General features: G+C 37.5%; 2 protein-coding genes across 3 annotated transcripts; both read right to left on the reverse strand.

Moving 5' to 3' along the window:
* Nucleotides 1-4,642: 4,642 nt before the first annotated feature.
* On the reverse strand, nt 4,643-6,845 carry LOC113355321 (probable serine/threonine-protein kinase PBL7). The gene is made up of 5 exons (XM_026598150.1): nt 5,999-6,845; nt 5,524-5,912; nt 5,302-5,434; nt 5,129-5,218; nt 4,643-5,051 (listed from the first exon to the last, which is right to left on the reverse strand). Exons 1-5 carry the CDS (start codon nt 6,563-6,565, stop codon nt 4,896-4,898), a joined length of 1,335 nt encoding a protein of 444 aa, XP_026453935.1. The 5' UTR covers nt 6,566-6,845; the 3' UTR covers nt 4,643-4,895.
* A 1,583-nt stretch (nt 6,846-8,428) lies between these two features.
* LOC113355323 (uncharacterized protein At5g19025-like) lies at nt 8,429-13,583 on the reverse strand. 2 transcript variants are annotated; one of them, XM_026598152.1, is made up of 3 exons: nt 12,940-13,583; nt 12,780-12,848; nt 8,429-8,841 (listed from the first exon to the last, which is right to left on the reverse strand). In XM_026598152.1, exons 1-3 carry the CDS (start codon nt 13,526-13,528, stop codon nt 8,834-8,836), a joined length of 666 nt encoding a protein of 221 aa, XP_026453937.1. In that variant the 5' UTR covers nt 13,529-13,583; the 3' UTR covers nt 8,429-8,833. The 2 variants fall into 2 exon arrangements, with proteins under 2 accessions (XP_026453937.1, XP_026453936.1); XM_026598151.1 differs by having other exon boundaries at nt 12,780-13,583.
* Between the last annotated feature and the right edge of the window lie 1,780 nt (nt 13,584-15,363).

Genomic DNA, 15,363 nt, shown 5'->3' on the forward strand with positions numbered 1-15,363 from the left:
AAATCCGTTGGACATCCATATCCGTGAAATTAAGGGCATTTATATAGTTCTATAAAATACTATGGATCAGTTAGGAATTTTTAAGATGTTTGCTTAAGGTGTTGTACATGGCATATTTATATTTGTATACATATATAGGGTATGTAGGTTTTGTAAGAAGTCATTTGTGTCAGCTTATTTTCTTTACTATGAATTTTAACTAAAACAAATCCATTGGATTATCCGCATCCAATCCGTCCATCCGTCCATCCATTGGATGTAAATCCGTTGGATATGAATTGGATGCGGATTCCAAATTTGAAATCCGTAATGCAATCGATTGGATGCGGATGATGCGAAAACCAGTCCATACCGGCCCATGCTCACCCCTAGTATTCAGGTATATTGTAATCTTAGGGCTTGGAAAAAGATCACGTACCTTGTGCGCATACTCAGGAAAATATTCTCATAGTCGAAGTTACATGAACACAACGTGGATAAAAGCGTCTACTTTGGCATTATTGTTGGAAACTCTCATATCATAAATAAAAGTGCCTAAATGCGCATATAAATAACCCAGAAATAATTTACCAAGACGTACATGTTTGTACACCAATGTAAACTAAGATTTTTTAAAATTGAAAATTGTATATAGTCATATGGGAACTCTTTTTGTAGCACTCGGAAAAAAAAAAACTCTCCAAATATATAAAGTTTGAAAATTAAACCATTTGAAAGATAAATTGGTTTTAATTTATTTTTATATTATTTAAAATTGTTGACATCATCTTGAGTCACTCTGGACTAAACTGTAAATATTTTGACTAAATTGTAAATCAGGAAGATCAGATGTGTATTTTTTATATTTTAAATAACTTTTGGTCTAAAATGTACCTAATGAACTCGGGATGGATTAATCCGTACTTTTTGACCCTTTTTTTTGGACTAAACCGTTTTTTTCCTAAATTGAAATTTTACCTGGCTAATGGACTAAATAGAAATTCTACCTGGGCTAATTTATGTTTTTGACAAGTGAAAACTACAGGGAGACCCATTCTCCCAGACTTTTCTACTATGAAACCCACGCTCAGAAAAACACAAGCGCGTACCCATTTTCTGGAAGAAAATTATTCTCAAACCTACAATTTCAAAAATTATGTTTTCGTCTGTTTTAATGGTCGAATTACACTTCTTATTCAGTTCTTTTTCATGTTCCTCCAACTGTGAAGTAATCGTTAAAATCTCTGGTGCAGGTTCAGGATTTGTCTCACAAGACCTTTACCTTCATGGGTTCTTTAGTGTTTCGACCAAATTACCAGCAGATTATACAGCCAGGGTTGTCGTTGCCTTCGATGAAGAAATCAAGTTAGAACTGGAAGATGGTGATGCTGTTAATGTTTGTGATTAATCTCTGCTCTCTTGTTGCATCTAGGGTTTGAAATTTATGTTGCTACAGATCGAGAAAAAGAGAAGAGTTGCTCAGAAATTGAAGCTCGGATTCTGAATCTGCTTCTGAGATTCAGATGGAAATGGTGGTGAATTTTAGTTCAAAGCGGCGATTTGAGAAACAGATGATTAATAGAAAAATGGTGGTTCAGATGAATTTCAAGGGTTAGAAGATAATCTGTTGTTGTTGTGAATTGGGGGTTTTAAGTGAAGAAATATAAAACTGGGTTTAGTGTTTGAGCAGTTGAGGAAGAGAATAAACTGAGATGCTCATGTCACTGGATTCATCATTGTGTTGCTGCTGGTGATGACTTGTAACCGATAGTGTTGTCTCAATATCTCCAATAGTTGGACCTAAGTAGAAGCTGTGTTCTGGTGGTTGTAGTTCAATTTGCAGGTCAATTTGGGTATCGAAATGGTGGCTGATGTTTGGTGAAGATGTCAGTGGAATTGAGATTTTTTCATGAGCAGAAGCAATGGGTTTTTGAGAGCACTTCGATTGCAACAAGAAAAAGGAGATGTGCCTGTGCTTTGGTGGTTTTGCAACCGAATTTGGAACTGAACTGGGTTCGATTTGAGATGATATTTCAGCAGTAAAATGTTGCTTCTATACAACTGAATGATGAACTGTTTACAGGGATTCGAATTGGATTAGTGTTAAAAGCGGTCTGGCTCAAGTTTGTAAGGGTTTGGTCAAGTTTTTCTCAGGCGAAGGAGCTGGTGTTGCTGCTACGTCGGAAGTAGAGTTGTTGAATAAAGGGAAGTTCAGGCAAGCAAGGAATGAGGCTGGAATGACCAAGTCTGGGACTTATTTTGGTTGTATGTTGAGCTGAAGTTCAGTCTTAAGATATGTATTCTTGCTATGGTTCTTTGCAGCTATTTTCCAGGGATGCTGATGAATATTTACAGTGAGTCAGTGAAGGAGATATAACAATAGGAGGCAGATATGATGGCATTCTAAGCTGTGTACTGCTGGGATGATTTGCGGTTGTGTTTGAGGACTCAGGGCTTGGTTTAGAAGCCTGAGATGAACAAGGATAAGGAGGTTTATGGCACAGATATCATGGGTTTGTATATGGCAGTAAAGCTCTCTTACTAACTCGGCATCATCTTCTGTTGACCCATCAAACCAATTAGTTGATGCTCTTAGTAAATATTCCTCCATTACGATGATCTTCAACTTAACGTATACAATTCACAACATTACCAAAATAAAAAGAAGTATTGATGGTAGTATAAGTGAAGATGATGAAATAAAGGGATATGTGGTGTTGTTGGTTGGAAAGCTACAGATGTATTGGTGTTGTTGTTGTCCATAATGGTTGAATAATCTGTTATGCAACTCTAAAAACAGTTGCATAACCTGTTATGCATCTACAAAATTTGTTGCATAACGTGTTATGCAGTCCGAAAAATGATTGCATAACACGTTATACAACAACATTTTTGTTAGTATTGAAACCAACAAAAAATAAGGTTGCATAACTTGTCATGCACCTAAAATAATATCTACATAACATGTTATGCAGTCGTGAAAATGGATGCATAACCTGTTATGCATCCGAAAATATGACTGCATAATGCATTATGCATCGAGAAAATTGTCGCACAATCTTTTATGCATCGAGAAAATAGATGCATAACATGATATGCGTTCGTAAATATGGATATATACTGCATTATGCATCAATTTTTTATACTCAAGAAGGGTGCGAAAACAATGGGCATAAATAAAGAGACCAATTAGTAGTGACTGAATTCCTTCTGTGGTTCCCTTGTTATAGATGCATAACTTTGTTATGCAGATGCATAATTTGTTTTGCAGTCGAGAAAATGGTTGCATAATTCGTTATGCGTCTGCATAATGCGTTATGCATCCTTTTTGGTGGCTGCATAATGGTTATGTATCAAGTTTTCGAAAATTTTGCCTAAAACGATGATCACCTCCGATTTTTTCATGAAAAACAAAAATTTGATATTGTTGTTTGTACTCGTTGCGTAGCTCTCTTTAAAAGATTTCCAACCATATAAAATTTGTAAATTTCTAAGGTGCGGATTTTTAGATATGTTATGTCCAAGTTGAGTTGCCAATTATACCCCTGATGCATAACTCAGTCATGCAGATGCATAATCCGTCATGCAGAAGTTTTTAATAATTTCATATAATTATGGGTGTCACGGAAATAATTATGGGTGTCACAATACCCAAAATTAATTGTGGGCATGATAATGAAAATATTTTTTTTTGGTGTCCCCCTAATTTCCCCTTTTGATAAAATTATACTATTCCTTCTGTTTCTAAAAAATAAGCAGGTTTGTGTGCAAATTTACACACAAACAAGTCTATTATTTAGAAACGGAGGGAGTACATGACATGCCAAATAAGATATTTTACACGTTTCTAGGGAGCTGCAGCACCACTCAGCCACCAGCCACTTCCGTCACTGGTTGTATGGTGCATACGCAGTGTCTCATATTCAGTGTAATACCTCTTTGAAATATGTCTGTCCTTATTTTTTACAATGAGTCAGTAATAACCAAACCACCAAGTACTTTTTTATAACTGTACTAGATTTTGTTACATCAGAAACATATACAAATACATGAATCATTGCAGATGAAATTCCATTCTGGTTACAGAAGGAATGACCACAGGTTTCTACAGTTAGTACATCCATTTTGTTCTTTGTTACTGCTTAGAAACAAAATAACAAGGACAATCATTGACATTCACTTTTTCAGGCAAGAATTTATCAAACTTGTCTTACTCTTTGTGCAAAATCTTTATTCTTATCAAGAATCTATTGCCAGTTTATCTCTGCACACTCATTTAAAGTCATCTTGTTCTTGTCAGTTTGCTCAATTTGATAAAAGGAAATATTCTTTTTTGCATATGAACTTCTTGATGGATGTTTTTTAAGGCAACCCCTGTGGTGGTTTCCTTCCCAGCCAAATCTGGCTTGATGCTGTAACTTATGAGCCCCAGACCAGAGGGAGGGATTCCGAAGTGCGTTCCCCGGATCAAGGGAATGCAATCGGGATATCATCCGTATCCATGCAAAATCTCTGAAAAATTGCACCATAGTGGTTGCATTTCCCTGGATTTGCTTGGATGAAAATGACCACTATGGTGCTTGCTTTTAGTTTTGCAGTTAAGTATTATTATGATTAAAGTGAGAACACATTGAATCTATGAATTCAGTGAAACGTGATTTGATTTGAAACCATTTATTCAACTTTATATCACATCGAAAGAAGCTCATAGTGCAGTATGTTACAAGGGAAATTTGCCTGGAATCAATCCATCACTAAATCTGGCTGTTGTGGTTCAATAGCAGTACTTGCTTTTGTCTTCTCAAAACCACTTTCTGACTCCTAAATGCTCAAGTGTTTTACTGCCATCTCTTATGTTTTCTAGGGAGAAAACCCCGCGGTTGTTGGTGCTATACTGCCTTCTGCATTTTATTGTTTCAAGAACTCGGGCTAACGGTTCGACTGTGAAATCTATTGGAGGGGAAAGATGTGGAGTGATTCTTTACTAGTGGGATGAGAGACTGCACAACGTCTGTCATAAGAGGCCGGTAATCTGCTTCTTGTTGCACGCATACGGCCGCAATGGCAGCTATCTGTGAAACCAATCCAGATTAGCAAAAAAGTAAAATGACCTTAAAGAGCTTGCAGCAATGAAATCAATTAAGCTTACCTGAATAAGCTCCTTCTTTGAAAATTGTCCTTGTAGAGCTGGATCCACCATTTCGACAACCTTTTCTCTGTTTGTTAACCTCGGAAGCGCCTGACATATCAAAGAATAAAACCCACTTAGTGTAATGCTTACAAGAACTTGCAAAACATGGTAATGGGGTCTTCGATACTAACCCATGAAACGAGGATGTGTTCTCCGGGAGGGCAGTTGGTATCAATGGGTTTGCGGCCTGTTATTAGCTCCAGAAGTACAACTCCGTAACTGTAAACATCTGATTTTGTACTCAGCTGTCCTGTTGATGTGTACCTACATTAACAGTCCAAAACAAGATTGCATTAGACAAATGTGAAGTGCATTTCTTATGAAAAATTGCCTGCTCGGTTTGAAAAACTTACTCAGGTGCCAAGTACCCGGTATTCGTCCCTGACACTTGCATCAGTATTTCCCCATTAATTTTCCCAGAAACTGTCTTGGCCAAGCCCAAATCTGACACTTTGGCTCTGCAATTATGATCTAATACAATGTTGCTGCATTTGAAATCGCGGTGGATAATTGATGGAACTGCATACTCGTGGAGAAACTCGAGAGCTCTAGCGCAATCCAAGGCAATTCTTAACCGAGTTCCCCAATTTAAAGGTTGGTGCAGCTTGTTTGATGAATGGAGGTGTTCTTGGAGGCTTCCGTTCGATATGAACTCGAAAACAAGAACCCTGTGGTTCTGGTCAGCACAGTAGCCTAACAACTCAACAATGTACGTAGAATGTAACTTGCTGAATAGATCTACCTGCATACATCATCAATTTCATACACCGGATGCAAGCAAGATCAAAATGACACAAAAGCAGAAGATTAAACTGAAATGCAGCTTACCTGAAATCTGAATTCGCGGTCACCGCCTTGTTTCCCCTCTACGTTTAGCTTCTTAACCGCGACAACCGAACCATCACTCAAGATTCCTTTATAAACAACTCCAAATCTACCATTTCCAATAATATTTTCTTCACAGAATGAATTTGTTGCCACTTCAATCTCCCTGTATGTGAATACTTGAACTCCTGCAAGTCTAGTACTCGACGGTATCTTACTCAAAGCACCTCCATAAAAGCATTTGTTCTTCACATCTGGGCTAGCACCAAAAAGTATTGAAGTACTATCAGTACTGATCTTCCGAAGTCTTTCCTCCGTGTTCTTGTTTATGATATCTTCATTCTCAGTAGATTTCACTTTGCGAAGTAAAAATATGACCAATACAACGGCGAAAAGCAGGAAAATTGAGATAAGTGAAAGGATGATGATAAAATTCAAAGCATGTAACCCGTGGCTGTTGTTTACTTGTTGCGGTGGTGAATGTAAGTATTGGTGGTGGTGGTGGTGGTACCGGTGATGATGAGAATGAGCGTCATCTGACTTATTGCGAGTTGAACCCGGAGTTTCCATTGATGTAATGAAAATTTTGGAATTAGCTAGGAATGTTTGAAAAAGCTAGCACAACTTAATAAGAAGAAGAATGCAGTTGGGATATGGTGAGGATGAAACTTCTTGACTTGTCAGAAGACACTTCCATTGTTGAGGTTTATGTTCATATTTGCACTCCACCTCTATCTAGCTAAGCTAAGAGGAGGTGGACAGACTGCTACAACCTGCACGGTCACAACCACAAGGTTTCCATTCATTCAATTCACTAACTCTTTTCTTTTTTTTCCTCTCTCTCTACATCTAAACAGTGGATTTGTCCCTTCTCTTGTATTACATGTAAAGACTTGTCTTTATCTTATAGCAGTGCAAAGACAACAACACTCATTTATCATCATCAATTTATCACTTACTCACGTACTTACAAAATTACATGACCGTTCAGAAACTCATATTTAATTTTGTAAAATTCCGGGGCTAACTGATTTTTTTCTAATAACCGGATGGTTTTAGGAAATGTTGTGTTACGTGCATATCTGAATATTTAAGATCTCTGTTTCAGGATTCCTATATAGAAAAACCATATAACACGACTACACTCGAAATGTTTCCTAATGACAAACTATGAGTAAACCAAATACAATTGAGCTGGTCAGACACTTGGTAGTTGTACATGCGCATCTTAATTAGAATATTGGCAGTTTGTTGACCCAAGTTACATATGGGTTAACTTGTAGTAACAACATTGAACTCCTAAAAAAATACTATTATTACTATGACTCCTAAAAATACTATTATTACTATGGAACGATAAAAGAGATAAAAGGCAGAGGGACAGGAAAGTTTGAATGTGTGGATTAAAGAAGGTAAATACAGATGGGGTCAGAAGGTGACGGTTAGTCATCCATCATACTATACATATACTTCTGCCGCAACAGCTCATATGGCCACCAATCAACGTGGGTGCCTGCATTTTTTTCACCAAAATGAATTTATTCTTTTCGGATGAATAAAGCAAAGATGACGATTTTCTTTTTCAGGATTAAGTTAAAGTCCATGGCATTCATGGCTTTGATCAAGAGCCATCTCCTCAAAGGTTACATACCTACATGAGAAACCCCAAAATATCTGGGTGAATCCATATAACACACAATCAGATATGACCCTCCAATTGATTTCATTTTTTTAAATCTTTCATTTTCATGATGATCTCCTTATCTCCAGCAAGATTACAAGAAAAAAAAACAAAAACAAAAAATTTCTCTGGTGGAGTGGGTGTAGCCCAAATTCATATTCACCATCCTCAAATTCATTTTTTTAAATCTTTCACTTTCATGATCTCCTTATCTCCCATTCTCCACCACCCACCAACTGACCTTGTTCATAAATCTCATCACCATTACTACTCTGAGACAGACTTCTACATCATTCTTGCTATCCAAAATTCTCTCTTTTTTTCTTTTTTTTCCTCTATCCAAATTGATTCCAACATTCTTCCAAACAAGAACCAATTGTTCTCACGTGATGCACGTGCACTGTACTATCTAGAAGAGTGAAGAGTGAGGGGGACCATTATCACTCAACTCAGCCACCCCCAAGTCTGATCAAGTCCGTGACAGTCTTATTAGACTCTAGAGCTCCTCTCTTGTGAGCAAGTGGTTAGAACGTTTTGCCCCAACAGACAGGGCAAACAACAAAACAAAGACTTTTCTGCTTTCACTGAAGAGTTGCTCATTAAATTTATGCATCAAACTAAACACAAAGTAGGGTTTGCAGAAGTAAATACTCGCAAACCCGATTCACGAGGTAAAAGTTTACGGAATTCCATTTTTCGTCTGATACTTGAAATGACTGTTCACAGGATAAATGAGCAAAGAGCAAAACAGGTAAGATAAATTGTGTATATTTATTACTCAGTATTGATTCCAGTCTATCCTTCCCTTTTTCAGCAAAATCTATAATAATAACCAGACAAAAACCAATCGCAATATTAAGGATACACTGGATAAATAAAGTTTGTTTAAACACCACATAATGGGGAAGACATCCGTCGTCAGGCTTTGTAAATAAAGTTCAAGAAAGATTTGTTCTCAGGCACTACAGTACAGCAGTTTAACTCTTCATGAAACAAGAAAATTCCGAGGACACAAAAAATCTCGAACGCGGCCTCAACAGAAATATCAAAAAACTAAGAGAACGGAGATACTAATATGACCTGAACGACGACTGAAAATCCCCACATAAAACAAAACTAGTGATGATCTTCCCCTCCTCCGTCGAGCACCAGATTGCTCAGAGCCCTGAAAAATACAACATACAGCACAATCGCTTTAGATTGGACAGCTTACTTCGGAATGTTATTATTTTTATTTAGCACTTACAATGATCCAGAATTTATTTAATACACAAAATAAATTCGTGAGTAATTATTTAATGAGTATGGAACTCGGATAGACCTCACAAATATCAGTATCAGAAATCTTCTGCATATATCAGGTTTCTTAGAAGTGTTGTCAGTGACTTTCTACAGTGTGTTTTTTGACACTGAGAGAACTGCATATATTTAAACTTCCTACGTCTGCATTTGGCTGATTTTCACAAATACCAACCCTAATGAAATGTGAAAACTGCTTGTGACAACTGACAATAAACTATCAGTACAAGAGAATTTCAACCCTGAGTGAGATATTTAATTAAGACAAAACCACAACTAGAACAATAGCAAGTGTATACATGTGATGTTCCACTGGAAATCTCTTTCCCCTAGACAGTTGAGTCTTGATATCACGTCTTTCAAGACTGAGCATGGAGAAAAAGATAAGCACCTCAGGAATACGGATACTAGTATTCCTACAAGTAAATCCACCAACTAAAACTGCCTCCCCAATCAATGCTCAAAAGAAGAATGTACAGTATGACTAGTTGTACCACTATATTTGTAACTAATATGGGTTGGAAATACCAAAGGTCCTCATCCCTTTAAGGCATGTCAGTTACACAGACTTCACCCAGTTGCATCCGAGTTTGCTACACACCCCCTAAAACTTACCCCCAAATTCTTCCCCCATGATGTGGCATCACCTCCCTTCCCCCTTGAGCAAACAAGGGGGTCCATTATCATTGAGTTGGACCACTAACGTGATGACACGTCGTGGGGGAAAGATTTGGGAGCAAGATTTTGGAGGTATAAAGCACTTTCGACTGAATCCGGATGGGGAAGAAAAATAGGAAAACTAATTCGTTCACCAGTGCAGGGAATATTAACCTGGATAAAGTTTTATTCAATTTATCCACATCCCCACTGCCGTTTTCACTAAAAAAACACTAGAAAAGCCAAGGTCCCTAAAGCAAAGCTTCCCACAATCATCAATGACCGAACTAGAAAGGTTCACATGAGAAAACTCATTTAAAATAGCAAAAGCAAATGGTCAACCAACCTTTTCAATGTCTTGCACTAAGTCAACAACCAATAGAACAAGAAAACTAAGTCATATAACTCATATCCTGACCCTAACTCCTCACCAATCTAATTTCTGCAGACACTGAAAAACTTACAGAATTCTTAAACGTAGTCCATTTTCATCCATGACCAACTAAGGATGCCTTGCCATAAAGCCGGAGAAATTTTTGGCTCATTTGGGCTACCAAAAAAAGGACTTCAAGAAAATATGGTTTTCAATCAGATGTGTGGTTGCTATAAGCATGACAACAAATGGGCTACTACTACAAGTTCCATGTTGTTTATAAACTATGTCTAATAGATAAACTGCAATAGTGAGATTGCTTAAACGAAATCATGCTCATTTCAACACAAAAATAACCCAATCAAAAAGCCAGACCACAATCCTACTCATCCATTCTCAACCAACCATTCAGTCTCAAAAGAGTTTACCTCATCAAATCAATAAATAGAAAACATCAGATTTTGACTATCACAGTTCAAAGGAACACTTGGTCAAACATCACATAAATAATCCAATCAAAGAGCTAGACTGCACTCCTACTCAGCCATTTTCTCCTAATCTCAACAATTCAGTCAGTCTCAAAAGAGTTTACCTCATCAAACCAATAAATAGAAGAAATCAGATTTTGACAAAAACAGTTCAAACCTCAAAGGAATACTTAGTCCAACATTGAGCTTTAATCACATACAATCATACATGAATTATGAAATTCTTCGAGGACTCAGATACTCTAGTTGGAACTGTATGGAGCAGTGCATCTAACACAAATGCATAAATATTTTGTTGGTTATTTAAGTGAATTTGAGTGATAGAATAGGACTGATTTTAGTGTGCAAAAAAGTTGAAAGCCCGTCTTATACTCACTTGATATTTTTCTTTTTGTTGCGAACTGATTGCTCATTACACATAGACTTTTCTACTAATACAAAGAGACATGTGGAATACTCTCCTCCACAAGTAGTCTTATACTTCTATAACACTACTAGTGCTAAAAAGTAAACATTACATTATTCAACATTCTCCACATGTCTCCTTGTAGTAGGCCAAATATGGTCCTAGAATAAGTAGAAAAGTATGCAATTAAAGAAAATACATCAAGTGAGTTGAAAACAAGCTTCCCAATTTTTTATCACTAAAATAAGTCCTAGTCTATCACTCAAATATCCAACAGGTATGGAATGCACCATCTCAAAATGTAGACGCAACCAAGACTATCATATTTCCCCTATAATCAAGAACTCACAATAAAAGAACTACTAAAAGATGACAGAACTTTTCTTGCCTTTTTCAAACAAAAAAAATGACAGATTGCACCATTGATGTTTACATAAGTACAGGAAAACCCTTAAAAAATAAAAGAATAATAATAATGACACAAGTTCACCAGGAAAATAGGTAAGATTATAGTTTTAGATGTCTGGCAGCATTTTGGATCTAAGTGTGGACAATCAAATCCTAAACTAAGATTCTTTAATCTTTTAAAAGGCAACTAATATCGTAGCATCCGAAGTAATGGCCACAAATTTAAAATTTAAAATTCAGCATTAATTTGGCCGGCAGCAGAGAAGGCCAATTGCCAAATATGGTCTGGCACAATAGTATACTACACTTCAAGCCAGGCTCATTTTTAAACTGATCCTAGCATGGAGCGTAGTTTAAAACTGAGCCTGGCTAACACAGCATAGTTTTAAGTTGTACCCGACTGGGGAAGGGCTTTAATCCCTGCCTACATGTATTAAAGAGTAACTTTTTCTATTTTTCATTAGAAAACATTATGTTTTATACAGGACAGGGTCATGAAATGCGCTTCACTGAAGCTCGTTTTCTATAGCCGCCTGGCTACAAGTTTAATGATTACAAGTGTGGGATTTTCCAAATTGCTATTGCTAAAGCCAAAGCTGGTTTGCCTTTGTTTCGCACTTTCAGCTTCCACCATTGTGGATGCTCTCATAAGATGCAACGATATATCATCCCTTTGGGCTTCTTGTGCCAAGACCCTTCACAAAAATACATTGAAACTAATAACAATTTGAAGTTAATCTCACAACTGCATTTACTTTGTCTTACCTAGTTTTCATTTTCATCAATAAATTTAGATTTCTCTAACAAAAATGGAATTAAATTGAAATGTACAGCAAAGGTAAAAGCCCCAGAACCCTTTCTGAAGTTATACAGCATGCTATTAGTTCAATGAATCCTAGATCCAGCTCCTAGACATGTGAGGTTACAGGCTTCTACCCATTAGTTTCACACCATTTCTTCTGTGGCCGTTATTATAGTTGGGACTTGAGATTCTTCAGACTCAGTTGTGGTTTACACACACACATAAAAGACATTCGAAGTTTTAGATCACCAAATTAAACCTCAAGAAATCCTTCAGACATCAATGTTCCAATAAACACGGAACTACTGATGCCTTCAACACCACACAACTAAATGTAAGATGTTGAAACTATGCAACACACCGCAAGAACTCTAATAGCACCACGAAAATACATCAAGTGCGTTGACATTTTTAGTACAATGCAAACAACCCAAACAATAAACCAGTACAGACATACAATGAACAACCCCATATTTCAATGCTAGCATCCCCATTGCACTCCCTAGTTACTTTCATCATAACATTTCCCATAACCAAACAAGTAAGCTTATATGTCCCCCATCAAAGTTAAGAGCTATGTAAACATTTCAGCAAACATGCATCAAAGTCAAACCCATTTGGAAGCAAAACACAGAATCTGAATTGAAATTAGAGGCAAAAGAAAACTTACTTCTTGTGGCGGCGACCACGTTTAGGTCCCCAAGCTTCAAGTTTAGCAATAGGACAACCACATCTTGCCCTAAAAAGCAAAACAGCACGACCATTAGGAGGAGCCATTCTTCTAAGTTCAGATCTCAAACACTCATAATCAGGATTGACTTGGTTTCCACCTTTCCAAGGAAGATTATCAAACTCCAAACAATTAGCCCCGGTTGTACTCAACGATTTCTTCAACGAATCTTCAGTTTGTAATTGTATATCAAATTCCATAGCCTTTTTCAAACCTTTACAATTAGGGTTATCACATTTTCTCGATTTAAATGAATTACAACAGATCTCAACAAGAACCACCGACACTGCGAAGAAGATCAAAAACCCTAATAAATACGGGAATGGCGATTGCTTGAACGAATCAATTTGTGATGAGATAGGTATGATTTTTGAGAGTGATGTTAAAATGTATGAAAAGTATGATGTAATTAAGAATGTGCATGAGAATAATACTAAGATTAGGATTAATATATCTAATGTTGCTGATGGTGAGTGTTTGCACAGTAATGTGGAGGAGGATGAAGAATACGAGGAGTTATTAGGGTTTGTGTTCGTTGATGTTTTCTTATTAGGTTTTTGGTGGTGGTGGTGGTGGTTGTGATTGTGGTGGTGGTGATTATGAGAGGAGGAGGAAGAAGGAAGTGAAGGAGAGGGCATGGTGGTGGTGGTGGTAACGGAGGAGGAGAGAGAAAATAAATGGTTTACCATTTTTATTACCCTCTTCTCCCTCTCTTTTGTTGACGTCTCTTTTTTTCCCCCAAGAGAGAGAAACTTGTATTTTCTTTGTTTTTTACAAATAGAAGATGACAAGATGGTGCACGCATGTAGCGGCTAGGTTGTTCCAAGTCACCTTGTAAGCTGCCGGTGGAGTCAGTCGGCCAGGGTTGCCGGTGGAGTTAGTAGGCCAAGGCCTCATCCTTGAGGTCAGTGGATCGAGTCTCAACTTTCCACCACAATCTACAGTTTGAGATGCCTGTGAAGCTGGGATTTTGGTCCTGAGTCCAGTTTGTGTAGACTCTCGAAAGACAGACCATGGGGAAGAGTCATGTTAGAGTTTGGAGATCTTATTATAAGTTTATAACTGTCCATGGTCCCGTTGGGATTCTGGTTTTGAGTTCAGTTTTGTGCGCACTCCTGAAAGGCATGCCACTGGGAAAATATCATGCTATAATTTGGATATTTTATTATAACCATCTGTGAAGCTAGGATTCTAAGTCCAGTTTTGTGCACACTCTTGAAAAGGAAGACCGTTGGGAAGTGTCATGTAGCTTTTACAAGCGAAGGATTGGTGCACATTACATAATAGACTTTCTTTTTTTTTACTTAAAAGGGTAAAATATTATTGATAAAAAGAAAAAAGAAAAAAGAAACAGAAGAGAAGCGCCGAGGCGAAACAAGAGGAATGCGAACAAAACCCACTCCAAACTACAACAAACTACAGACACAAAAGCCCATAGGGAACAAACAAACCACAAAAAACGTACACTTTCACACTAAGCGAAGAAACACGGACAGGAGCACAAAGACTCAACTACCATGACAATCCCAACAACCAGGACAAAGAAAAACGAGCTAAGTAAGACCCTTCTTGGTTTGTGTTCTATGTCCTCTCCCCAAGTTCTCGTGTTTGTCATTCTTTGAGCTTCCAGTATTCCCATTCCAATTGAGCCTACGAAGCTCTCGATTTTTTCTCTTGATATCTCTCTCTTTTCTTTTTGAGATCTTATGTTCATTTGACAAAGATTTCAAATTCCTCTCAAACTCACAATCATCCAAGTCTTCATTGTCTTCTTCAACCTCTTCAACTATGACTTTCTCCTTATTAATCATCATTTGAAGGAGCACTAGCATCCATCTTCTTTGCTGCTAACTTTCTACTATCAATAGGGAACCTACTTTCTTCCCTAAAGTCATTAAGCATCAAAAATGGGTTCTTTTTCGGAGAAGTTATCGTCTTGCATATCTTTGTTGGAGACGACACCTGATTAACTTCTCTTTTAGGAGGATATTATCCTTTCGGGATCATCCAATCAACCTGCATGGAATCTGAGGTTAAACTCTCCTTACCACTTCCATGCTTTGCTAAATATGTCTGATTTGGTGCTACAAAATTCTGCTTGGATGGTGCACCCTTGACTGTTGAGTGTTTGCTTCTTTTTTGGATGCTTGGTGTTCATTGTCCTTCGCTGATGATTCTAAATTAGGAAGTGCTAGCTGGTTAAACTTTGCGTTTTCCACCTCAGTTCCAACGGTTGCGCCTCCCGCATTAGTTAGAGCTACATGGGTGATCTCCTTATTCCCTTGAGCAGCATTTGTAATCTCTACGGTACTACCAACTGCCAAAACAGTATCTTCATGTTGGGCCACACTTGGGTCTGATCCCAGATTTCCTTTCACCATAGCATCCCTTGTACTGGATCATAGGTGAAGTTTTCTACTTTTCTTAGCAGCCCATCTAGTCGACCTTTTCCTAGGAAAGAACTTAGTTAAATGACTGAAAACCATAAAAGAATCACATTTAGGTGGTGTTCATGGGTATTCAA

Source organism: Papaver somniferum, chromosome 3 (genome assembly GCF_003573695.1).
Source record: "Papaver somniferum cultivar HN1 chromosome 3, ASM357369v1, whole genome shotgun sequence".
Lineage (NCBI taxonomy): Eukaryota > Viridiplantae > Streptophyta > Magnoliopsida > Ranunculales > Papaveraceae > Papaver > Papaver somniferum.

What these genes read in the sequence shown, in the direction of transcription:
- LOC113355321 (XM_026598150.1), bottom strand. Translation starts at nt 6,565, where the DNA reads ATGGAAACTCCGGGTTCAACTCGCAATAAGTCAGATGACGCTCATTCT. An exon ending in ACCGCGAATTCAGATTTCAG is followed by an intron (nt 5,913 to 5,998) that starts GTAAGCTGCATT and finishes TGATGTATGCAG; the next exon opens with GTAGATCTATTCAGCAAGTT. An exon ending in CAAAGAAGGAGCTTATTCAG is followed by an intron (nt 5,052 to 5,128) that starts GTAAGCTTAATT and finishes TTGGTTTCACAG; the next exon opens with ATAGCTGCCATTGCGGCCGT.
- LOC113355323 (XM_026598151.1), bottom strand. Translation starts at nt 13,528, where the DNA reads ATGGTAAACCATTTATTTTCTCTCTCCTCCTCCGTTACCACCACCACC. An exon ending in CGTGGTCGCCGCCACAAGAA is followed by an intron (nt 8,842 to 12,779) that starts GTAAGTTTTCTT and finishes TGTATTTTTCAG; the next exon opens with GGCTCTGAGCAATCTGGTGC.